Here is a 26,984-nt window from a genome sequence, read left to right as displayed (position 1 = left end):
TATGTATAGCTGGTATAAGTTATACATCCTGTATATAGTGATATGCAGCATGTTTTTATAACCTGGGGATCTCCTGTATATAATTATATATGTACAGCTGGTATAAGTTATACATCCTGTATATAGTGATATGGAGCATGCTGGTATAACCTGGGTATCTCCTGTATATAATTATATATGTATAGCTGGTATAAGTTATACATCCTGTATATAGTGATATGAAGCATACTGGTATAACCTGGGTATCTCCTGTATATAATTATATATGTACAGCTGGTATAAGTTATACATCTACCTGTATATAGTGATATGGAGCATGCTGATATAACCTGGGTATCTCCTGTATATAATTATATATGTACAGCTGGTATAAGTTATACATCCTGTATATAGTGATATGGAGCATGCTGATATAACCTGGGTATCTCCTGTATATAATTATATATGTACAGCTGGTGTAAGTTATACATCTCCTGTATATAGTGATATGGAGCATGCTGGTATAACCTGGGTATCTCCTGTATATAATTATATATGTACAGCTGGTATAAGTTATACATCTCCTGTATATAGTGATTTGGAGCATGTTGGTATAACCTGGGTATCTCCTGTATATAATTATATATGTACAGCTGGTAAAAGTTATACATCCTGTATATAGTGATATGGAGCATGCTGGTATAACCTGGGTATCTCCTGTATATAATCATATATGTACAGCTGGTATAAGTTATACATCCCCTGTATATAGTGATATGGAGCATGCTGGTATAACCTGGGGATGTCCTGTATATAATCATATATGTACAGCTGGTATGTTATACATCTCCTGTATTAAGTGATATGGAGCATGCTGGTATAACCTGGGGATCTCCTGTATATAGTGATATATGTACAGCTGGTATAAGTTATACATCCTGTATATAGTGATATGGAGCATGCTGGTATAACCTGGGGATCTCCTGTATATAATTATATATGGACAGCTGGTATAAGTTATACATCCTGTATATAGTGATATGGAGCATGCTGGTATAACCTGTGTATCCCCTGTATATAATTATATATGTGCTACTTGTATATGTTATACATCTCCTGTATATAGTGATATGGAGCATGCTGGTATAACCTGGGTATCTGCTGTATATAATTATATATGTACAGCTGGTATAAGTTATACATCTCCCGTATATAGTAAAATGGAGCATGCTGGTGTAACCTGGGTATCTCCTGTATATAATTATATATGTACAGCTGGTATAAGTTATACATCTCCTATATATAGTGATATGGAGCATGCTGGTATAACCTGGGTATCTCCTGTATATAATTATATATGTACAGCTGGTATAAGTTATACATCTCCTATATATAGTGATATGGAGCATGCTGGTATAACCTGGGCATCTCCTGTATATAATTATACATGTACAGCTGGTATAAGTTATACATCTCCCGTATATAGTGATATAGAGCATGCTGGTATAACCTGGGCATCTTCTGTATATTATTATATATGTACACCTGGTATAAGTTATACATCCTGTATATAGTGATATGGAGCATGCTGGTATAACCTGGGCATCTTCTGTATATAATTATATATGTACAGCTGGTATAAGTTATACATCCTGTATATAGTGATATGGAGCATGCTGGTATAACCTGGGTATCTCCTGTATATAATTATATATGTACAGCTGGTGTAAGTTATACATCTCCTGTATATAGTGATATGGAGCATGCTGGTATAACCAGGGTATCTCCTGTATATAATTATATATGTACAGCTGGTATAAGTTATACATCTCCCTGTATATAGTGATATGGAGCATGCTGATATAACCTTGGTATCTCCTGTATATAATTATATATGTACAGCTGGTATAAGTTATACATCCTGTATATAGTGATATGGAGCATGCTGATATAACCTGGGTATCTCCTGTATATAATTATATATGTACAGCTGGTGTAAGTTATACATCTCCTGTATATAGTGATATGGAGCATGCTGGTATAACGTGGGTATCCCCTGTATATAATTATATATGTACAGCTGGTATAAGTTATACATCTCCTGTATATAGGGATATAAAGCATGCTGGTATAACCTGGGAAACTCCTGTATATAATCATATATGTACAGCTGGTATGTTATACATCTCCTGTATTTAGTGATATGGAGCATGCTGGTATAACCTGGGGATCTCCTGTATATAGTGATATATGTACAGCTGGTATAAGTTATACATCCTGTATATAGTGATATGGAGCATGCTGGTATAACCTGGGGATCTCCTGTATATAATTATATATGTACAGCTGGTATAAGTTATACATCCCCTGTCTATAGTGATATGGAGCATGCTGGTATAACCTGGGTATCTTCTGTATATAGTGATATGGAGCATGCTGGTTTAACGTGTGTATCTCCTGTATATAATTATATATGTACAGCTGGTATAAGTTATACATCTCCTGTGTATAGTGATATGGAGCATGCTGGTATAACCTCGGGATCTCCTGTATATAATTATATATGAACAGCTGGTATAAGTTATACATCCCGTGTAAATAGTGATTTGGAGCATGTTGGTATAACCTGGGTATCTCCTGTATATAATTATATATGTACAGCTGGTATAAGTTATACATCTACCTGTATATAGTGATATGGAGCATGCTGGTATAACTTGGGTATCTCCTGTATATGATTATATATGTACAGCTGGTATATGTTATACATCTCCTGTATATAGTGATGTGGAGCATGCTTGTATAACCTGGGTATCTCCTGTATATAATTATATATGTACAGCTGTTATAAGTTATACATCTCCTGTATATAGTGATATGGAGCATGCTGGTATAATCTGGGGATCTCCTGTATATAATTATATATGTACAGCTGGTATAAGTTATACATCCCTTGTATATAGTGATATGGGGCATGCTGGTATAACCTGGGATCTTCTGTATATAATTATAGATGTACAGCTGGTATAAGTTATACATCTCCTGTATATAGTGATATGGAGCATGCTTGTATAACCTGGGTATCTCCTGTATATAATTATATATGTACAGCTGGTATAAGTTATACATCTCCCGTATATAGGGATATGGAGCATGCTGGTATAATCTGGGGATCTCCTGTATATAATTATATATGTACAGCTGGTATAAGTTATACATCCCTTGTATATAGTGATATGGAGCATGCTGGTATAACCTGGGGATCTCCTGTATATAATCATATATGTACAGCTGGTATGTTATACATCTCCTGTATTTAGTGATATGGAGCATGCTGGTATAACCTGGGGATCTCCTGTATATAGTGATATATGTACTGCTGGTATAAGTTACACATCCTGTCTATAGTGATATGGAGCATGCTGGTATAACCTGGGATCTTCTGTATATAATTATATATGTACAGCTGGTATAAGTTATACATCCTGTATATAGTGATATGAAGCATGCTGGTATAACCTGGGTATCTCCTGTATATAATTATATATGTAGAGCTGGTATAAGTTATATGTCCCCTGTCTATAGTGATATGGAGCATGCTGATATAACCTGGGGATCTCCTGTATATAATTATATATGTACAGCTGGTATAAGTTATACATCTCCTGTATATAGTGATATGGAGCATGCTGGTATAACCTGGGTATCTCCTGTATATAATTATATATGTACAGCTGGTATAAGTTATACATCCTGTATATAGTGATATGGAGATGCTGGTATAACCTGGGGATCTCCTGTATATAATTATATATTTACAGCTGGTATAAGTTATACATCCTGTATATAGTGATATGGAGCATGCTGGTATAACCTGGGTATCTCCTGTATATAATTATACATGTACAGCTGGTATAAGTTATACATCTCCTGTATATAGTGATAGGGAGCATGCTGGTATAACCTGGGAATATACTGTATATAATTATATATGTACAGCTGGTATAAGTTATACATCCCCTGTCTATAGTGATATGGAGCATGCTGGTATAACCTGGGTATCTTCTGTATATAGTGATATGAAGCATTCTGGTATAACGTTTGTATCTCCTGTATATAATTATATATGTACAGCTGGTATAAGTTATACATCTCCTGTGTATAGTGATATGGAGCATTTTGGTATAACCTGGGGATATCCTGTAAATAATTATATATGTACAGCTGGTATAAGTTATACATCTCCTGTATATAGTGATATGGAGCATGCTGGTATAACCTGGGTATCTCCTGTATATAATTATATATGTACTGCTGGTATAAGTTATACATCTCCTGTATATAGTGATATGGAGCATGCTGGTATAACCTGGGTATCTCCTGTATATAATTATATATGTACAGTTGGTATAAGTTATACATCTCCTGTATATAGTGATATGGAGAATGCTGGTATAACCTGGGGATCTCCAGTATATAATTATATATGTACAGCTGATATAAGTTATACATCCCCTGTCTATAGTGATATGGAGCATGCTGGTATAACCTGGGTATCTGCTGTATATAGTGATATGGAGCATGCTGGTATAACCTGGGGATCTTCTGTATATAATTATATATGTACAGCTGGTATAAGTTATACATCTCCTGTATATAGTGATATGGAGCATGCTGGTATAACCTAGTGATCTCCTGTATATAATTATAGATGTACAGCTGGTATAAGTTATACATCCCCTGTATATAGTGATATGGAGCATGCTGGTATAACCTGGGTATCTCCTATATATAATTGTATATGTGCAGCTGGTATAAGTTATATGCATCTCTTGTATATAGTGATATGGAGCATGCTGGTATAACCTGGGGATCTCCTGTATATTATTATATATGTACAGCTGGTATAAGTTATACATCTCCTGTATATAGTGATATGGAGCATGCTGGTATAACCTGGGGATCTCCTGTATGTTATTATATATGTACAGCTGGTATAAGTTATACATCTCCTGTATATAGTGATATGGAGCATGCTGGTATAACCTGGGGATCTCCTGTATATAATTATATATGTACAGCTGGTATAAGTTATACATCTCCTGTATATAGTGATATGGTGCATGCTGGTATAACCTGGGTATCCCCTCTATATAATTATATATGTACAGCTGGTATAAGTTATACATCCCCTGTATCTAGTGATATGGAGCATCCTGGTATAACCTGGGTATCTCTGTATATAATTATATATGTACAGCTGGTATAAGTTCTACACCCCCTGTATATAGTGATATGGAGCATGCTAATATAACCTGGGGATCTCCTGTATATAATTATATATGTACAGCTGGTTTAAGTTATATATCTCCCTATATATAGTGATTTACAGCATGCTGGTATAACCTGGGGATCTCCAGTATATAATTATATATGTACAGCTGCTATAAGTTATACATCCCCTGTCTATAGTGATATGGAGCATGCTGGTATAACCTGGGTGTCTGCTGTATATAGTGATATGGAGCATGCTGGTATAACCTGGGGATCTCCTGTATATAATTATATATGTACAGCTGGTATAAGTTATACATCTCCTGTATATAGTGATATGGAGCATGTTGGTATAACCTGGGGATCTCCTGTATATAATTATATATGTACTGCTGGTATAAGTTATACATCTCCTGTATATAGTGTTATGGAGCATGCTGGTATAACCTGGGGATCTTCTGTATATAATTATATATGTACAGCTGGTATAAGTTATACATCCTGTATATAGTGTTTTGGAGCATGCTGGTATAACCTGGTGATCTTCTGTATATAATTATATATGTACAGCTGGTATAAGTTATACATCCCCTGTCTATAGTGATATGGAGCATGCTGGTATAACCTGGGTATCTGCTGTATATAGTGATATGGAGCATGCTGGTATAACCTGGGGATCTCCTGTATATAATTATATATGTACAGCTGGTATCAGTTATACATCTCCTGTATATAGTGATATGGAGCATGCTGGTATAACCTGGGGATCTCCTGTATATAATTATATATGTACAGCTGGTATAAGTTATACATCTCCTGTATATAGTGATATGGTGCATGCTGGTATAACCTGGGTATCCCCTCTATATAATTATATATGTACAGCTGGTATAAGTTATACATCCCCTGTATCTAGTGATATGGAGCATCCTGGTATAACCTGGGGATCTCCTGTATATAATTATATATGTACAGCTGGTATAAGTTATACATCTCCTGTATATAGTGATATGGAGCATGTTGGTATAACCTGGGGATCTCCTGTATATAATTATATATGTACTGCTGGTATAAGTTATACATCTCCTGTATATAGTGTTATGGAGCATGCTGGTATAACCTGGGGATCTTCTGTATATAATTATATATGTACAGCTGGTATAAGTTATACATCCTGTATATAGTGTTTTGGAGCATGCTGGTATAACCTGGTGATCTTCTGTATATAATTATATATGTACAGCTGGTATAAGTTATACATCCCCTGTCTATAGTGATATGGAGCATGCTGGTATAACCTGGGTATCTGCTGTATATAGTGATATGGAGCATGCTGGTATAACCTGGGGATCTCCTGTATATAATTATATATGTACAGCTGGTATCAGTTATACATCTCCTGTATATAGTGATATGGAGCATGCTGGTATAATCTGGGGATCTCCTGTATATAATTATATATGTACAGCTGGTATAAGTTATACATCTCCTGTATATAGTCATATGGAGCATGCTGGTATAACCTGGGTATCTCCTGTATATAATTATATATGTACAGCTGGTATAAGTTATACATCTCCTGTATATAGTGATATGGAGGATGTTGGTATAACCTGGGTATCTCCTGTATATAATTATATATGTGCAGCTGGTATAAGTTATATGCATCTCCTGTATATAGTGATATGGAGCATGCTTGTGTAACCTGGGTATCTCCTGTATATAATTATATATGTACAGCTGGTATAAGTTATACATCTCCTGTATATAGTGATATGGAGCATGCTGGTATAATCTGGTTATCTCCTGTATATAATTATATATGTACAGCTGGTTTAAGTTATATATCTCCCTATATATAGTGATATACAGCATGCTGGTATAACCTGGGGATCTCCAGTATATAATTATATATGTACAGCTGCTATAAGTTATACATCCCCTGTCTATAGTGATATGGAGCATGCTGGTATAACCTGGGTGTCTGCTGTATATAGTGATATGGAGCATGCTGGTATAACCTGGGGATCTCCTGTATATAATTATATATGTACAGCTGGTATAAGTTATACATCTCCTGTATGTAGCGATATGGAGCATGCTGGTATAACCCGGGTATCTCCTGTATATAATTATATATGTGCAGCTGGTATAAGTTATACATCTCCTGTATATAGTGATATGGAGCATGCTGGTATAACCTGGGTATCTCCTGTATATAATTATATATGTACAGCTGGTATAAGTTATACATCCTGTATATAGTGATATGGAGCATGCTGGTATAACCTGGGTATCTCCTGTATATAATTATATATGTACAGCTGGTATAAGTTATACATCCTGTATATAGTGATATGGAGCATGCTGGTATAACCTGGGGATCTCCTGTATATAATTATATATGTACAGCTGGTATAAGTTATACATCCTGTATATAGTAATATAGAGCATGCTGGTATAACCTGGGGATCTCCTGTATATAATTATACATGTACAGCTGGTATAAGTTATACATCTCCTGTGTATAGTGATATGGAGCATGTTGGTATAACCTGGGGATATCCTGTAAATAATTATATATGTACAGCTGGTATAAGTTATACATCTCCTGTATATAGTGATATGGAGCATGCTGGTATAACCTGGGTATCTCCTGTATATAATTATATATGTACTGCTGGTATAAGTTATACATCTCCTGTATATAGTGATATGGAGCATGCTGGTATAACCTGGGTATCTCCTGTATATAATTATATATGTACAGTTGGTATAAGTTATACATCTCCTGTATATAGTGATATGGAGAATGCTGGTATAACCTGGGGATCTCCAGTATATAATTATATATGTACAGCTGATATAAGTTATACATCCCCTGTCTATAGTGATATGGAGCATGCTGGTATAACCTGGGTATCTGCTGTATATAGTGATATGGAGCATGCTGGTATAACCTGGGGATCTTCTGTATATAATTATATATGTACAGCTGGTATAAGTTATACATCTCCTGTATATAGTGATATGGAGCATGCTGGTATAACCTAGTGATCTCCTGTATATAATTATAGATGTACAGCTGGTATAAGTTATACATCCCCTGTATATAGTGATATGGAGCATGCTGGTATAACCTGGGTATCTCCTATATATAATTGTATATGTGCAGCTGGTATAAGTTATATGCATCTCTTGTATATAGTGATATGGAGCATGCTGGTATAACCTGGGGATCTCCTGTATATTATTATATATGTACAGCTGGTATAAGTTATACATCTCCTGTATATAGTGATATGGAGCATGCTGGTATAACCTGGGGATCTCCTGTATGTTATTATATATGTACAGCTGGTATAAGTTATACATCTCCTGTATATAGTGATATGGAGCATGCTGGTATAACCTGGGGATCTCCTGTATATAATTATATATGTACAGCTGGTATAAGTTAGACATCTCCTGTATATAGTGATATGGTGCATGCTGGTATAACCTGGGTATCCCCTCTATATAATTATATATGTACAGCTGGTATAAGTTATACATCCCCTGTATCTAGTGATATGGAGCATCCTGGTATAACCTGGGTATCTCTGTATATAATTATATATGTACAGCTGGTATAAGTTCTACACCCCCTGTATATAGTGATATGGAGCATGCTAGTATAACCTGGGGATCTCCTGTATATAATTATATATGTACAGCTGGTTTAAGTTATATATCTCCCTATATATAGTGATTTACAGCATGCTGGTATAACCTGGGGATCTCCAGTATATAATTATATATGTACAGCTGCTATAAGTTATACATCCCCTGTCTATAGTGATATGGAGCATGCTGGTATAACCTGGGTGTCTGCTGTATATAGTGATATGGAGCATGCTGGTATAACCTGGGGATCTCCTGTATATAATTATATATGTACAGCTGGTATAAGTTATACATCTCCTGTATATAGTGATATGGAGCATGTTGGTATAACCTGGGGATCTCCTGTATATAATTATATATGTACTGCTGGTATAAGTTATACATCTCCTGTATATAGTGTTATGGAGCATGCTGGTATAACCTGGGGATCTTCTGTATATAATTATATATGTACAGCTGGTATAAGTTATACATCCTGTATATAGTGTTTTGGAGCATGCTGGTATAACCTGGTGATCTTCTGTATATAATTATATATGTACAGCTGGTATAAGTTATACATCCCCTGTCTATAGTGATATGGAGCATGCTGGTATAACCTGGGTATCTGCTGTATATAGTGATATGGAGCATGCTGGTATAACCTGGGGATCTCCTGTATATAATTATATATGTACAGCTGGTATCAGTTATACATCTCCTGTATATAGTGATATGGAGCATGCTGGTATAACCTGGGGATCTCCTGTATATAATTATATATGTACAGCTGGTATAAGTTATACATCTCCTGTATATAGTGATATGGTGCATGCTGGTATAACCTGGGTATCCCCTCTATATAATTATATATGTACAGCTGGTATAAGTTATACATCCCCTGTATCTAGTGATATGGAGCATCCTGGTATAACCTGGGGATCTCCTGTATATAATTATATATGTACAGCTGGTATAAGTTATACATCTCCTGTATATAGTGATATGGAGCATGTTGGTATAACCTGGGGATCTCCTGTATATAATTATATATGTACTGCTGGTATAAGTTATACATCTCCTGTATATAGTGTTATGGAGCATGCTGGTATAACCTGGGGATCTTCTGTATATAATTATATATGTACAGCTGGTATAAGTTATACATCCTGTATATAGTGTTTTGGAGCATGCTGGTATAACCTGGTGATCTTCTGTATATAATTATATATGTACAGCTGGTATAAGTTATACATCCCCTGTCTATAGTGATATGGAGCATGCTGGTATAACCTGGGTATCTGCTGTATATAGTGATATGGAGCATGCTGGTATAACCTGGGGATCTCCTGTATATAATTATATATGTACAGCTGGTATCAGTTATACATCTCCTGTATATAGTGATATGGAGCATGCTGGTATAATCTGGGGATCTCCTGTATATAATTATATATGTACAGCTGGTATAAGTTATACATCTCCTGTATATAGTCATATGGAGCATGCTGGTATAACCTGGGTATCTCCTGTATATAATTATATATGTACAGCTGGTATAAGTTATACATCTCCTGTATATAGTGATATGGAGGATGTTGGTATAACCTGGGTATCTCCTGTATATAATTATATATGTGCAGCTGGTATAAGTTATATGCATCTCCTGTATATAGTGATATGGAGCATGCTTGTGTAACCTGGGTATCTCCTGTATATAATTATATATGTACAGCTGGTATAAGTTATACATCTCCTGTATATAGTGATATGGAGCATGCTGGTATAACCTGGGGATCTCCTGTATATAGTGATATGGAGCATGCTGGTATAATCTGGTTATCTCCTGTATATAATTATATATGTACAGCTGGTTTAAGTTATATATCTCCCTATATATAGTGATATACAGCATGCTGGTATAACCTGGGGATCTCCAGTATATAATTATATATGTACAGCTGCTATAAGTTATACATCCCCTGTCTATAGTGATATGGAGCATGCTGGTATAACCTGGGTGTCTGCTGTATATAGTGATATGGAGCATGCTGGTATAACCTGGGGATCTCCTGTATATAATTATATATGTACAGCTGGTATAAGTTATACATCTCCTGTATGTAGCGATATGGAGCATGCTGGTATAACCCGGGTATCTCCTGTATATAATTATATATGTGCAGCTGGTATAAGTTATACATCTCCTGTATATAGTGATATGGAGCATGCTGGTATAACCTGGGTATCTCCTGTATATAATTATATATGTACAGCTGGTATAAGTTATACATCCTGTATATAGTGATATGGAGCATGCTGGTATAACCTGGGTATCTCCTGTATATAATTATATATGTACAGCTGGTATAAGTTATACATCCTGTATATAGTGATATGGAGCATGCTGGTATAACCTGGGGATCTCCTGTATATAATTATATATGTACAGCTGGTATAAGTTATACATCCTGTATATAGTAATATAGAGCATGCTGGTATAACCTGGGGATCTCCTGTATATAATTATACATGTACAGCTGGTATAAGTTATACATCTCCTGTATATAGTGATATAGACCATGCTGATATAACCTGGGTATCTCCTGTATATAATTATATATGTACAGCTGGTATAAGTTATACATCCTGTATATAGTGATATGGAGCATGCTGGTATAACCTGGGTATCTCCTGTATATAATTATATATGTACAGCTGGTATAAGTTATACATCCTGTATATAGTGATATGGAGCATGCTGGTATAACCTGGGTATCTCCTGTATATAATTATATATGTACAGCTGGTATAAGTTATACATTTCCTGTATATAGTGATATAGAGCATGCTGGTATAACCTGGGTATCTCCTGTATATAATTATATATGTACAGCTGGTATAAGTTATACATCTCCTCTATATAGTGATATGGAGCATGCTGGTATAACCTGGGTATCTCCTGTATATAATTATATATGTACAGCTGGTATAAGTTATACATTTCCTGTATATAGTGATATAGAGCATGCTGGTATAACCTGGGCATCTCCTGTATATAATTATATATGTGCAGCTGGTATAAGTTATACATTTCCTGTATATAGTGATATAGAGCATGCTGGTATAACCTGGGTATCTCCTGTATATAATTATATATGTACAGTTGGTATAAGTTATGCATCCTGTATATAGTGATATGGAGCATGCTAGTATAACCTGGGTATCTCCTGTATATAGTGATATGGAGCATGTTGGTATAACCTGGGTATCTCCTGTATATAATTATACATGTACAGCTGGTATATGTTACACATCCCCTGTATATAGTGATATGGAGCATGCTGGTATAACCTGGGTATCTGCTGTATATAATTATATATGTACAGCTGGTATAAGTTATACATCTCCTGTATATAGTGATATGGAGCATGCTGGTATAACCTGGGTATCTCCTGTATATAGTGATATGGAGCATGTTGGTATAACCTGGGTATCTCCTGTATATAATTATACATGTACAGCTGGTATAAGTTACACATCCCCTGTATATAGTGATATGGAGCATGCTGGTATAACCTGGGTATCTGCTGTATATAATTATATATGTACAGCTGGTATAAGTTATACATCTCCTGTATATAGTGATATGGAGCATGCTGGTATAAGCTGGGGATCTCCTGTATAAAAAAAACCCCAAAAAGAAAGTACCTTAAGGCCCATTTTCACATAACGATTATTGCTCAAAATCCATTCAAACAACCAAAAATGAGCTATAATTGTTACATGTATTTTTTATTTGAAGGATAATTTTAAGGTGAACTTAAAAATCCATCGTTCAGACACTGAGAGATAAAGTGTCTCTCAACAGACCACATGGGAGTCAGCAGATAACATTGTAATCTGAGGCAGGTGCAAAGAGAACTTTGCAGCTGTGTGCACAGCAGGGCGTGTGATTAATTACAAGCTGGGCTCTGCAAACAGGATGCCCTTTTAATTGCAAATAAAGATGATAAAATGTTTATGGGCATTAACATTTTATGCAAATAGATCAATAAATATTTTAGTCCTTCAGTTGATTAATTATCTTTGCATGTAAATGGACCTTTTCTCATCCTTATTTGCATGTAAAAGGGCCCCAGGAGCTGTAACTATAGGGATCATTATGCGAGACGTCTGTAGTTCCCCAGAGTTCCGCCAGTAACATCTCCAACACATTATATGTCCCCCAGAGTGCGGCCAGTAACATCTCCAACACATTATATGTCCCCCAGAGTGCAGCCAGTAACCTGTACAACACATTATATGTCCCCCAGAGTGCGGCCAGTAACATCTCCAACACATTAAAAGTCCCCCAGAGAGCAGCCAGTAACATCTACAACACATTATATGTCCCCCAGAGTGCGGCCAGTAATATCTCCAACACATTATATGTCCCCCAGAGTGCGGCCAGTAACATCTCCAACACATTATATGTCCCCCAGAGTGCGGCCAGTACCATCTCCAACACATTATATGTCCCCCAGAGGGCGGCCAGTAACATCTCCAACACATTATATGTCCACCGGAGTGCGGCCAGTAACATCTCCAACATATTATATGTCCCCCAGAGTGCGGCTAGTAACATCTCCAACACATTATATGTCCCCCAGAGTGCGGCCAGTAACATCTCCAACACATTATATGTCCACCGGAGTACAACCAGTAACCTCTCCAACACATTATATGTCCCCCAGAGTGCGGCCAGTAACATCTCCAACACATTATATGTCCCCCAGAGTGCAGCCAGTAACATCTCCACCACATTATATGTCCCCCAGAGTGCAGCCAGTAACATCTCCAACAGATTATATGTCCCTCAGAGTGCGGCCAGTAACATCTCCAACAGATTATATGTCCCTCAGAGTGCGGCCAGTAACATCTCCAACACATTATGTGTCCCCCAGAGTGCGGCCAGTAACATCTCCAACACATTATATGTCCCCCAGAGTGCAGCCAGTAACATCTCCAACAGATTATATGTCCCTCAGAGTGCGGCCAGTAACATCTCCAACACATTATGTGTCCCCCAGAGTGCGGCCAGTAACATCTCCAACACATTATATGTCCCCCAGAGTGCCGCCAGTAACCTCTCCAACACATTATATGTCCCCCAGAGTGCAGCCAGTAACATCTCCAACACATTATATGTCCTCCAGAGTGCAGCCAGTAACATCTCCAACACATTATATGTCCCCCAGAGTGCGGCCAGTAACATCTCCAACACATTATATGTCCTCCAGAGTGCGGCCAGTAACATCTCCAACACATTATATGTCCCCCAGAGTGCAGCCAGTAACATCTACAACACATTATATGTCCCCCAGAGTGCAGCCAGTAACATCTCCAACACATTATATGTCCACCGGAGTGCGGCCAGTAACATCTCCAACATATTATATGTCCCCCAGAGTGCGGCTAGTAACATCTCCAACACATTATATGTCCCCCAGAGTGCGGCCAGTAACATCTCCAACACATTATATGTCCACCGGAGTACAACCAGTAACCTCTCCAACACATTATATGTCCCCCAGAGTGCGGCCAGTAACATCTCCAACACATTATATGTCCCCCAGAGTGCAGCCAGTAACATCTCCACCACATTATATGTCCCCCAGAGTGCAGCCAGTAACATCTCCAACAGATTATATGTCCCTCAGAGTGCGGCCAGTAACATCTCCAACAGATTATATGTCCCTCAGAGTGCGGCCAGTAACATCTCCAACACATTATGTGTCCCCCAGAGTGCGGCCAGTAACATCTCCAACACATTATATGTCCCCCAGAGTGCAGCCAGTAACATCTCCAACAGATTATATGTCCCTCAGAGTGCGGCCAGTAACATCTCCAACACATTATGTGTCCCCCAGAGTGCGGCCAGTAACATCTCCAACACATTATATGTCCCCCAGAGTGCCGCCAGTAACCTCTCCAACACATTATATGTCCCCCAGAGTGCAGCCAGTAACATCTCCAACACATTATATGTCCTCCAGAGTGCGGCCAGTAACATCTCCAACACATTATATGTCCCCCAGAGTGCGGCCAGTAACATCTCCAACACATTATATGTCCTCCAGAGTGCGGCCAGTAACATCTCCAACACATTATATGTCCCCCAGAGTGCAGCCAGTAACATCTACAACACATTATATGTCCCCCAGAGTGCACCCAGTAACATCTCCAACACATTATATGCCCCTCAGAGTATGGCCAGTAACATCTCCAACACATTATATGTCCTCCAGAGTGCGGCCAGCAACATCTCCAACACATTATATGTCCCCCAGAGTGCGGCCAGTAACATCTCCAACACATTATATGTCCCCCAGAGTGCGGCCAGCAACATCTCCAACACATTATATGTCCCCCAGAGTGCGGCCAGCAACATCTCCAACACATTATATGTCCCCCAGAGTGCGGCCAGCAACATCTCCAACACATTATATGTCCCCCAGAGTGCAGCCAGTAACATCTCCAACACATTATATGTCCCCCACAGTGCGGCCAGTAACATCTCCAACACATTATATGTCCCCCAGAGTGCGACCAGTAACATCTACAACACATTATATGTCCCCCCGAGTGCGGCCAGTAACATCTGCAACAGATTATATGTCCCCCAGAGAGCAGCCAGTAACATCTCCAACACATTATATGTCCCCCAGAGCGCGGCCAGTAACATCTCCAACACATTATATGTCCCCCAGAGTGCAGCCAGTAACATCTCCACCACATTATATGTCCCCCAGAGTGTGGCCAGTAACATCTCCAACACATTATATGTCCTCCAGAGTGCGGCCAGTAACATCTCCAACACATTATATGTCCCCCAGAGTGCGGCCAGTAACATCTCCAGCACATTATATGTCCTCCAGAGTGCAGCCAGTAACATCTCCAACACATTATATGTCCCCCAGAGTGTGGCCAGTAGCATCTCCAACACATTATATGTCCCCCAGAGTGCAGCCAGTAACATCTACAACACATTATATGTCCCCCAGAGTGCAGCCAGTAATATCTACAACACATTATATGTCCCCCAGAGTGCGGCCAGTAACATCTCCAACACATTATATGTCCCCCAGAGTGCAGCCAGTAACATCTACAACACATTATATGTCCCCCAGAGTGCAGCCAGTAACATCTCCAACAGATTATATGTCCTCCAGACTGCGGCCAGTAACATCTCCAACACATTATATGTCCCCCAGAGTGCGGCCAGTACCATCTCCAACACATTATATGTCCCCCAGAGTGCAGCCAGTAACATCTCCAACACATTATATGTCCCTCAGAGTGCGGCCAGTAACATCTCCAACATATTATATGTCCCCCAGAGTGTGGCCAGTAACATCTCCAACACATTATATGTCCCCCAGAGTGCGGCCAGTAACATCTCCAACACATTATATGTCCCCCAGAGTGCGGCAAGTAACATCTCCAACACATTATATGTCCCCCAGAGTGCAGCCAGTAACATCTCCAACACATTATATGTCCCCCAGAGTGCAGCCAGTAACATCTCCAACACATTATATGTCCCCCAGAGTGCAGCCAGTAACATCTCCAACACATTATATGTCCCCCAGAGTGCGACCAGTAACATCTACAACACATTATATGTCCCCCAGAGTGCAGCCAGTAACATCCCCAACACATTATATGTCCCCCAGAGTGCGGCCAGTAACATCTCCAACACATTATATGTCCCCCAGAGTGCGGCCAGTAACATCTCCAACACATTATATGTCCCCCAGAGTGCGGCCAGTAACATCTCCAACACATTATATGTCCTCCAGAGTGCGGCCAGTAACATCTCCAACACATTATATGTCCCCCAGAGTGCGGCCAGTAACATCTCCAACACATAATATGTCTCCCAGAGTGCGGCCAGTAACATCTCCAACACATTATATGTCCCCCAGAGTGCGGTCAGTAACATCTATAACACATTATATGTCCCCCAGAGTGCGGCCAGTAACATCTGCAAGCTATAAGCCTCCGACTCTTGGAATGTGACATCACTTGGTCCTTAAGGCACAGACTTGGCCGATCACGAAGGGGTTAACGATGCCAGTGTTCTGCTTCTGGCCTGCTGCCCCCCCTGGTTGTACCCAGGTCTCTGCGGTCACTATCCTGGCCCCCGCCCTCGCAGCGCCCTCCACTTTCCGTCACGTTGGGTTGTTTTCTGTTTTCTGCACTTTCTGAAGTTGCTGCCGGGAGGAGTAAATGAGGAGATAAAGTTGCAGCCGCGGGGGAGAAGTTTTTCCTGCTGATAACCGTATGTTTTACTCCTAAAAGATAATGAAATCACGGCTCAATCTCAATTTCTGGCGCTGCGGCGCTCCCTCTATAATTAGTAATATGTAATTGAACATTTACGATAACCTCGCAATCACATTTATATTTTTTTGCATTTGAAATTTGATGATTATATTGATGAAAACCTTCAGTCATCAGCGGAGCGGATAGCGCCGCGCCGCGCTAATGACGGCGTCTGATGCATCTACTTAGGACCAGACCGCGCGGGATTTGACGCGTTTTTTTCCCTTCCATTTGGCTAAGTGCTGCTGCTGAGTGACAGCGGCGCCGCCATAATGACATCGCTGCCTCCTCCCCAATCAGGCGCCGGCGCTCACTTTACGGAGTTTACTTTTTGAACCTTTTTATGGTATTTTTTTGTGATGTCGGCGGCGCTGGATGATTTGGTGATCCGCCTCCGGCTTGTAGGGCGGGCGCTGCGTAACGTGACCGGGGGGGTCTGGTGGAGGCCGAAGAGTTCTGTAAGTTTGTAGCAGACTTTGGGACAAACATCTTAATTTAGTTACCGTGTTTGGGCCATCCATGCGCCCAATATGAAAGGGCGCGCTTTACCCTCCGGTCTTGGATCACCATCGCTGCAGGCACAAGCCTCTTAGTACATTTGGCGCATCTTTGCGCCGTACGTCCGCTGCCCCCTGAAGTCCCTCCCGTCTTGCCTGCTGTACATTTCGCTACAATTACAGGCCAGTATCTGTATAAATACTAATAAATGTGACTGCGGTCGGAGGCCACGCCCTCTAACATTACGACACGCCCCTTTCTGGGGACACTGCTCTAAAATGGAAGGGACACAAAAGTCCCAAATTTGGCACAAATATGACACACGCCAAAATGTGAAGCCTTCGTATAAAACTAAACTGGCGTAACTGATCCTCGTCTGATCGGCGAGCAGCGACGCATCCGGGTATTCCGTCGCACCTACTGCAGTCGGCGTGAAATGGCAAAGTGTTGTGCCTTTAGGAGCACAAGATGGCGAGCGAAGAAACGTGCCGCGCTATACTCCAGGAAGCCATTTTGTTTTGATTCCTCACCATTTTGGGGCTTTCATATTTTGGTAGCTAACCCCCTCCACCCCTCCCCCTCCCCTCATATCACAGAGCTGTGACTAGAGGAGCGCAGCTGAAAGTAAGTGCCCCCCACCGTTGTGTAGTAACGGCCGGACCCCGACGGTTGAAGTGATGACATATTGACATCGGAATGACGGATAATTTCATCTCAATGTGTTAAAAAGGATTTCAAAACAAATCTGCACCCAACACCTTCCCAGGGGAATTGATTTAAAGGGGAAGAAAAAGATCAAAAACACAGATACAAATGTAACAGCAAGTCAGGAGGAGCCTCCAGAGCAGCAATCATAATGAGGCCAGCTTAGAATCCTGCTCCGGGGAGCTTACTGCAGTTGTAGCTGAACTATAAAGCTGACACATGGGAGGGACCCCAGGATGAGAAGGAAGTATCTGCATTTTGTAAAGAACAGCACCCCTCTTGTTCATGGCTGCATCTGGTATTGCAGCTCAACAACTCTAGTGGAGGGGGTGAAAAATACAGAACACAAACTATTCACAGTAATTCTGAACGCCCCTTTAATGGTTTATATGTCTGAATTCGAAAACTCGCTTTTACTTCTTTTAAACTTTTCAGATTGTGACCATTCTTGCAAATCTTTCCATCCTGGACCAGAGCGCAGCAGACATCCTGCAGGAGAACGGTGAGCAGCAATCACCTCTGAAAGCTATATACATAGAGTACATACTATACTGACCCTGTATTATACTCCAGAGCTGCACTCACTATTCTGCTGGTGAAGTCACTGTATACATACATTAGTTATCCTGTATTATACTCCAGAGCTGCACTCACTATTCTGCTGGTGGAGTCACTGTGTATATACATTACTTATCCTGTGCTGATCCTGAGTTACATCCTGTATTATACTCCAGAGCTGCACTCACTATTCTGCTGGTGGAGTCACTGTGTACATACATTACTTATCCTGTGCTGATCCTGAGTTACATCCTGTATTATACTCCAGAGCTGCACTCACTATTCTGCTGGTGGAGTCACTGTGTACATACATTACTTATCCTGTACTGCTCCTGAGTTACATCCTGTATTATACTCCAGAGCTGCACTCACTATTCTGCTGGTGGAGTCACTGTGTACATACATTACTTATCCTGTACTGATCCTGAGTTACATCCTGTATTATACTGCAGAGCTGCACTCACTATTCTGCTGGTGGAGTCACTGTGTACATATATTACTTATCCTGTACTGATCCTGAGTTACATCCTGTATTATACTGCAGAGCTGCACTCACTATTCTGCTGGTGGAGTCACTGTGTACATACATTACTTATCCTGTGCTGATCCTGAGTTACATCCAGTATTATACTCCAGAGCTGCACTCACTATTCTGCTGGTGGAGTCACTGTGTACATATATTACTTATCCTGTACTGATCCTGAGTTACATCCTGTATTATACTGCAGAGCTGCACTCACTATTCTGCTGCTGGTGGAGTCACTGTGTACATACATTACTTATCCTGTATTATCCTCCAGAGCTGCACTCCCTATTCTGCCAGTTTCCATTTCCCGGTGGGTGAAGGGTGTACACATACTCAGTAATGATGATGCTTCTCCTCACACAGGGGTGGAGACACTCATCGGCATGTTGACGGAGAGAAGCCTCACCAGGAGCGCCGCCGAGGTCTCCGCCTGTGAACGGGTTCTGCAGAAGTCGGCCGTCACACTCGCACGTCTCTGCCGGGATCCAAACATCGCGCAATCTGCCATAGATCACGACTGTACGAGCGCAGCACCAGAGCAAGTCGATGAACTACTGCACCTTCATGTCACATGGGATATGCTGCAGCTCCCAGAATGCACCGCACTCTGCTGCATCGCATTGCAGGAGATGTGATTTCTAGATGCCATTACTGCATATATTTCCTGCAAAGCACTGCAGCAGAAGGGGTTCTGGACTCGCGCCTATAGACTATAAGGATGTATGCTGCTATACTGGACTGCTGCCTATAGATTATATACATGCTGGCATACAGTACGGGTACATATAGATCATAACACTTCATGCTGATATGTGATGGTACCTATAGATCAGTGGGATGTGTGCTGATGTACTAGTACCTATAGATCAGTGGGATGTGTGCTGATGTACTAGTACCTATAGATCAGTGGGATGTGTGCTGATGTACTAGTACCTATAGATTACATGAACATATGCGGTCATACAATATGGGTACCTGTAGATCATAATGATATGTTGCCATATTGTGCTGGCACTTATAGATCATCCAAATGTATACTGATCTACTCTTGTGTTAATGAACATATGCTGGCATGCAGTTCATGTACCTAGAGGTCATGAGGATGTACTGGTACCTGTAGATTATGAATATATGCTGGCATACAAAACAAGTACTTTCATACAATCTATAGGTGCCGGTACTGTATACGGATACTGTCAAAGCAGATACTGGCATGGATATCACACAACTAAAAAAACGAAAAGCATGGAGGTCGCCTGTAGGGTGGTGAGCGACTAAACTGCTGCCAACCACTGCATGCTAGTATATATTCCTGTAATCTACGGGTATGCTGTGCTGGCACTTATAGATGACAGGATTGTATGCTGGCTATCTATGGCTCATAAGGGCGTATGTATAGCTTAGATGAATGCTTGCTGGCACACAGTACAGCTGCTTGTGAAAGATAAGGCTGCAGGCTGATATACTGTCCTAGCACTTATAGATCATAGGAATATGTAGCTATACAGTGCGGGTACCTATAGATTATGTGACCGTGTGCTAATATACTGTACTGATACCTGTGTATTATCTGACTGTATACTGACACAGTCCAGGTGCCTATAGATCATAAGGATGTGTGCTGCTAACCTGTTTCCCTGAAAATAAGACATACCCTGAAAATAAGACCTAGCATGATTTTCCAGGATTTTTGAGGATGCAAAATGATTTTTCAGACTGTTTGATGATGCTTGAAATATAAGCCCTACTCCAAAATTAAGCCCTGCTAACAGTTAATTTAAAAAGTCAATTTAAATAGTGCCCAGGCAGCTATACATGTAAAAAAGTTAAACCTTTTTGAACAAAAATTAATATAAGACACTGTCCTATATTCGGGGAAACACGGTACCTATAGAGTATATAAATGACATCATAACAGGTAAATGTCCCTGCTCTCCTCCTGGCAGGTATTCCACGCCTCATTGCTCTCTGCCGCCACCCAGAGGAGAGATTCAGCAGTGACGCCGTCCTCGTAGCCTGTCTGGTACGTTCATAGTCTAAGGAAAGTATTGTGACTGATGTTATAGCTTTGAATGTTGTTGCAAAGCATTATGGGAGTGGAAGCTGCCGGACTGGAGTGCAGCTATATCCATGCCCTGTATACCATGCTGCAGCTTTTATTACTCATCCCCCAAGAATTACAGCAATAACATCCACGATCAGTGTAATTGTATCTGGTGTATATATGAGTACTGGAGCGGCTGATATCACATATATGAGGTCTCTGGAGGTTATATCGCTACTGGAGCGTTATAAGAGAAGGGCTGATATCACATATATGATGTCTCTGGAGGTTATATCGCTACTCGAGCGTTATAAGAGAAGCGGCTGATATCACATATATGATGACTCTGGAGGTTACATCAGTACTGGAGCGTTATAAGAGGAGGGGCTGATATCACATATATGATGTCTCTGGAAATTATATAACTGCTGGAGCGTTATAAGAGTGGCTGATATCACACATATGATGTCTCTGGAGGTTACATCAGTACTGGAGCGTTATAAGAGGAGGGGCTGATATCACATATATGATGTCTCTGGAAATTATATAACTGCTGGAGCGTTATAAGAGTGGCTGATATCACACATATGATGTCTCTGGAGGTTACATCAGTGCTGGAGCGTTATAAGAGGAGCGGCTGATATCACATATATGAGGTCTCTGGGGGTTACATCAGTACTGGAGCGTTATAAGAGGAGGGGCTGATATCACATATATGATGTCTCTGGGGGTTACATCAGTACTGGAGCGTTATAAGAGGAGGGGCTGATATCACATATATGATGTCTCTGGAGGTTATATCAGTACTGGAGCGCTATAAGAGGAGCGGCTGATATCACATATATGATGTCTCTGGAGGTTATACTAGTGCTGGAGCGTTATAAGAGAAGGGCTGATACCAAATATATGATGTCTCTGGAGGTTATATCGCTACTGGAGCGTTATAAGAGGAGGGGCTGATATCACATATATGATGTCTCTGGGAGTTACATCAGTACTGGAGCGTTATAAGAGGAGAGGCTGATATCACATATATGATGTCTCTGGAGGTTATATTAGTACTGGAGCGCTATAAGATGAGCAGCTGATATCACATATATGATGTCTGGAGGTTATATCAGTACTGGAGCGTTATAAGAGGAGCTGCTGATATCACATATATGATGTCTGGAGGTTATATCCGTACTGGAGCGTTATAACCTCCAGAGATATCATATATATGTGATATCAGCCACTGCTCTTATATCAGTACTGGAGGGTTATAAGAGGAGGGGCTGATATCACATATATGATGTCTGGAGGTTATATCCGTACTGGAGCGTTATAACCTCCAGAGATATCATATATATGTGATATCAGCCACTGCTCTTATATCAGTACTGGAGGGTTATAAGAGGGGCGGCTGATATCACATATATGATGTCTCTGGAGGTTATATCAGTACTGGAGCGTTATAAGATGAGCGGCTGATATCACATATATGATGTCTCTGGAGGTTATATCAGTACTGGAGCATTGTAAGACCAGCGGCTGATATCACATATATGATGTCTCTGGAGGTTATATCAGTACCGGGACGTTATAAGAGGAGCAGCTGATATCAGTCCCATATAGAATGTTCTCAGCACTGCAGATATGGGATATAGAGTGATGATTGGGGGAGGGGGTCTCTGCACCTTCTCCCACTGTAACTGCAGGATTCCGCAAATGGTTGTCTGTCTACAGCGTGACAGGGCTGATAACAGGGAGTAATAGCCTGAACCCCAGATTGCTACAGCTGATATATAATGTTCGCTCTTTGTGTCCACCATTTGTTTGTTTCGCATTCTAGAAGCTTCTGATTAACCCTTTGTTTTCCAGGCAGCGCTGCGCAGATTGGCCATGGCTTGTCCTGGAGGGATTGATGACTGTGACCTTCAGCAGCTGGTCAGACCGCGCCTCGTGGACTCCTTCCTGCTGTGTTCTAATATGGAGGAAAGTTTTGTCTAGAGGAGGCCAAAAGTATGTGCCCCCCTGAGCGGGGACGCAGCGATCCCCTTACAGTGCCAGTCACGCCCGGACGTCCTGCACAGGAGAATCCTGCAGCTTTTATATTGGACATTGCGCCGCGCCCCGTGACGCCACCAGTAATCCGCGCCGTACTTCATACTTGATACTTTTATGGTTTCTTCCACTTTTGTAATCTGGAGATATTTTTGATAGTTGAAGGATACTTTGTATACAGCATGTAGTGATATACGAGAGACGGACTTTACAATAAAGTGACCCTGGTGACAAAACGGGCAGCCGAGACTTTATAACCACAATGCAGGTTACCTTAGATGGGAGGCGCCACTAAGCTCCTCCCCTTCTAGGTTGACATCTGATTGGCTGAGGCTGCACTACTGACAGATCCTGCCAGGAGACGCCGTCCACATCACTAGCCACACAGTTATGGATTCCCCATTGTGGGAGGGGCCTTGCTGTTGGCTCCGGGAGTCTTTCTGTTAACCCCTTCCTGACATCTGCCATACATTGCTAGCAGGATCATGTCACAATAAGCTGATCAAAAAGTGTCCCTCTACTTGATCCCACTGATCAGCTGTGATCTGCGAGTAACCTGGGAGTAAGTCTTCCCTACAACGCCCCCACAGGAAAAATGAAGCATTACACAGTTTGCATTTAAATCGTTCTCCAAGGGATGAGGACCCCTTTTATAGTACCTCCCCTAACATGGGGGATTGGGACCCCAAGTGGAAGCTAGGAAGAGTTGGGATGAAGTGGCAATCAAGCGTTGCCCTCTGCTCCGTCCATACAGTATGGTGCTGAGGTACGCTGCCGTGCTGTACTGGCTGGGCTCCCTCTTTAATGCCCCCCATTGGTTTAAGGTTTAGTCATGTGGACAGGTATGACATGCCAATCACTGAGCGGCTCCCATGAGGAATACACTGTAGCTAGGGTTGCCAACTTTGTTACCAAAAACTACCAACCAAGGTAAAAGGAGTGTGGTCTGGGGGTGTGGTTAGGGGTGTGGTCTGGGGGTGTGGGTAGGGGTGTGGCTTATGACATGTTACTTCCGTTATTCTATTATTTTAAGGGAGTCAAATGTTTTTCTGCACATGTGGGCAGTGGGGCCGGGAATGTATTCAGTTGTGCCCTGCAATCCATCGGGTGTTCCCCCCCATTGTAGGCGGAGCCATGTGTCTAGTAAGTAGATTAGGGCCACAATGGGTATGTCTCTGACCACAGGACAGATGGAGGGTCCATTTTAGGGTGAAAGTCTTCCTTTTCATCTGCACTATAGAAAAAAATGTCTTTAAAATGATATATTTGTAAAAATATGAAATTGTATTTTTCTGCTATTCTCTTTGCACTCTTGGCTTGTGGGAAAACAAAATGTTCCCAATTACTGTTAGATCAGTACGTCTACTAAAGGGTTAAAAAACTAAAGCTTTTCCAATGTGCTTCCAGAATACAGATGGAAAAATATATCTTATCAGACACGTGTGCGGTGTGTTTGCTCATAGTTGACACATTACAGTTGAAAATGTGAAAAAATGACAATTTTTTAACATTTTCCTAATTTTGGCACTTTTTATAAATATACGCGTCTGTTTCACAAAGGCATTAGAAAGCGCTAAATCATAACTCACAGAACCCTGGCGGTAGGTAATGATGTGGTATTTGGCTTCAGGTGGAGCCAAACCTCAGTCGTGTTAACCCACCATTGGGTGACTCCTAGGGAACGCGGAGACCTCCTAACATGTCAGACCCAGGGCTGAGCCCCAATAATAAGCACTGACACCCTGGAGATGCTAATATACACTGAGGCACAACTGCCCTGTATATACCGGAGGAGGCGGGCAGCGGCTGGTGAATAACCCTAAGATGCACCAGCCAAGGTTATTAGGCCATGAATGCCAGATAAGCGGATAGACATCAGTCCTGATGGTGGACGGGTGCCAGAGCGATAACACATGGCAGCACTCTGATGCCCAGCCGTAGAGCAAATGAGGTGTCCCTCCTTAAATAGCCCCAGGGTCACTCTATTGGTGGAGTCAGTTAGCCAATGGGTGGGTGCCACAAGCAATATGGGTGCATACATGGGCGGCGTCCGAGGGTGAGTTGTGGGCGGGGAGATGGACAGCATTGTATTCATCAACACCCATTATCTCCAGGCAGAGATTCAGCAAAAGAGCAATGTCAGGAGTCAATATTAACACATGGTCTCCGAAAGGTGCGCGGTCAACACCGCCATCGCCAAACTCCTTTACGGAGATATTCTATGGTAAAGTCACACATGGCAGATTTACAAAATTTGGGCTGGTGATTAAGGCGCAAGCAGGCTTAGTCACTAAGGGGTTAAATCACCGTTTTGTGTGTTTCATCCTCGTTTAGGTAACCACTGCAAACATTGGCTCTCTAAGACCCTCTTGAGGTGGAGACTTCTCTCCGCAGCTCACAGCGATGACCCGCGATCGCTTTCTGTAGAACCTTGACCACATGTGTGTTCCTGCACTCCTCGCTGCGGTTCACTCAAGAGCTGCCGTATCTTCTACCTTCTTAGTGAACGGGTTCTTGACCCATCGGGGCCATAACTCTCAAAGTTTTCTTCCTGAAGGTTCAGAAGAGAGAAGTGATGTTTTTGGAAGGTCTTCCCTTATTTCTGGCATCTCCTGGGATGAGGGAATTGGTTAATACGTAACTGGCTCCTTCTGCGCAGTTAAGTCTCTGCCCCGCTACAACCTGATCAGACCCCACCCCACTGATTAGACCCCACCCCAGGCTGATCACTCCTGACCCCGCTGATTAGACCCCACCCCATGCTGATCACTCCTGACCCCGCTGATTAGACCCCACCCCATGCTGATTACTCCCCACCCTGCTGATCAGACCCCACCCCGCTGATTAGACCCCACCCCATGCTGATCACTCCTGACCCTGCTGATCAGACCCCACCCCATGCTGATCACTCCTGACCCCGCTGATTAGACCCCACCCCATGCTGATCACTCCCCACCCCACTGCACGCTTATCAGTACGCGCCCCGCTGCGCACTCCCTTCAGGTCTCACAGGTAATGACAGCACATTCAATTTTCTTGTATTTTCAATGTATCACAATGCTAAACAAAGCAGCAGCGCCGCATCTGTACAATGTCTTATATCGCTGCAGTTCTGCCCTTACTCAGGTAAACCCATCAGGAGAGCTTTAAACTAGAACAATATGGGAAGGGAAGTGAAAGGTAATAATATACAACTAATTAATACATCTGAGACCCTCGTTATTAGAAGTGGGAAAAAAAGAACAAAGACAAAACATTCAGAAGGCAAGTAGAGGAGCAAGAGACCCCGATCACAAACTAACATGTTCCTACACAAATGCCCAGAGCTGGGAAACAAACAAG

The 26,984-nt window shown here is 41.3% G+C and overlaps 1 protein-coding gene across 4 annotated transcripts in view; it reads left to right on the top strand.

The window, feature by feature from the left end:
• The window catches only part of INSC (INSC spindle orientation adaptor protein), a 203,979-nt gene extending 179,391 nt beyond the window's left edge, over nucleotides 1-24,588 (top strand). For 3 of the 4 annotated variants that reach the window (XM_066583699.1, XM_066583700.1, XM_066583702.1), the window contains exons 10-13: nucleotides 18,907-18,973; nucleotides 19,919-20,074; nucleotides 21,502-21,578; nucleotides 23,460-24,588. In XM_066583699.1, the coding sequence (XP_066439796.1) occupies nucleotides 18,907-18,973; nucleotides 19,919-20,074; nucleotides 21,502-21,578; nucleotides 23,460-23,588 (429 nt within the window). In that variant the 3' untranslated portion in view covers nucleotides 23,589-24,588. Of the gene's footprint in view, nucleotides 1-18,906; nucleotides 18,974-19,918; nucleotides 20,094-21,501; nucleotides 21,579-23,459 lie in introns of all 4 variants that reach the window. The other variant, XM_066583703.1, reaches the window with a different exon arrangement.
• The last annotated feature ends 2,396 nt before the right edge of the window (nucleotides 24,589-26,984 follow it).

This window comes from Eleutherodactylus coqui, chromosome 11 (genome assembly GCF_035609145.1).
Source record: "Eleutherodactylus coqui strain aEleCoq1 chromosome 11, aEleCoq1.hap1, whole genome shotgun sequence".
NCBI lineage: Eukaryota > Metazoa > Chordata > Amphibia > Anura > Eleutherodactylidae > Eleutherodactylus > Eleutherodactylus coqui.
Note: the sequence above shows the minus strand (reverse complement) of the source record. Positions and strands in the feature narration are given on the sequence as shown.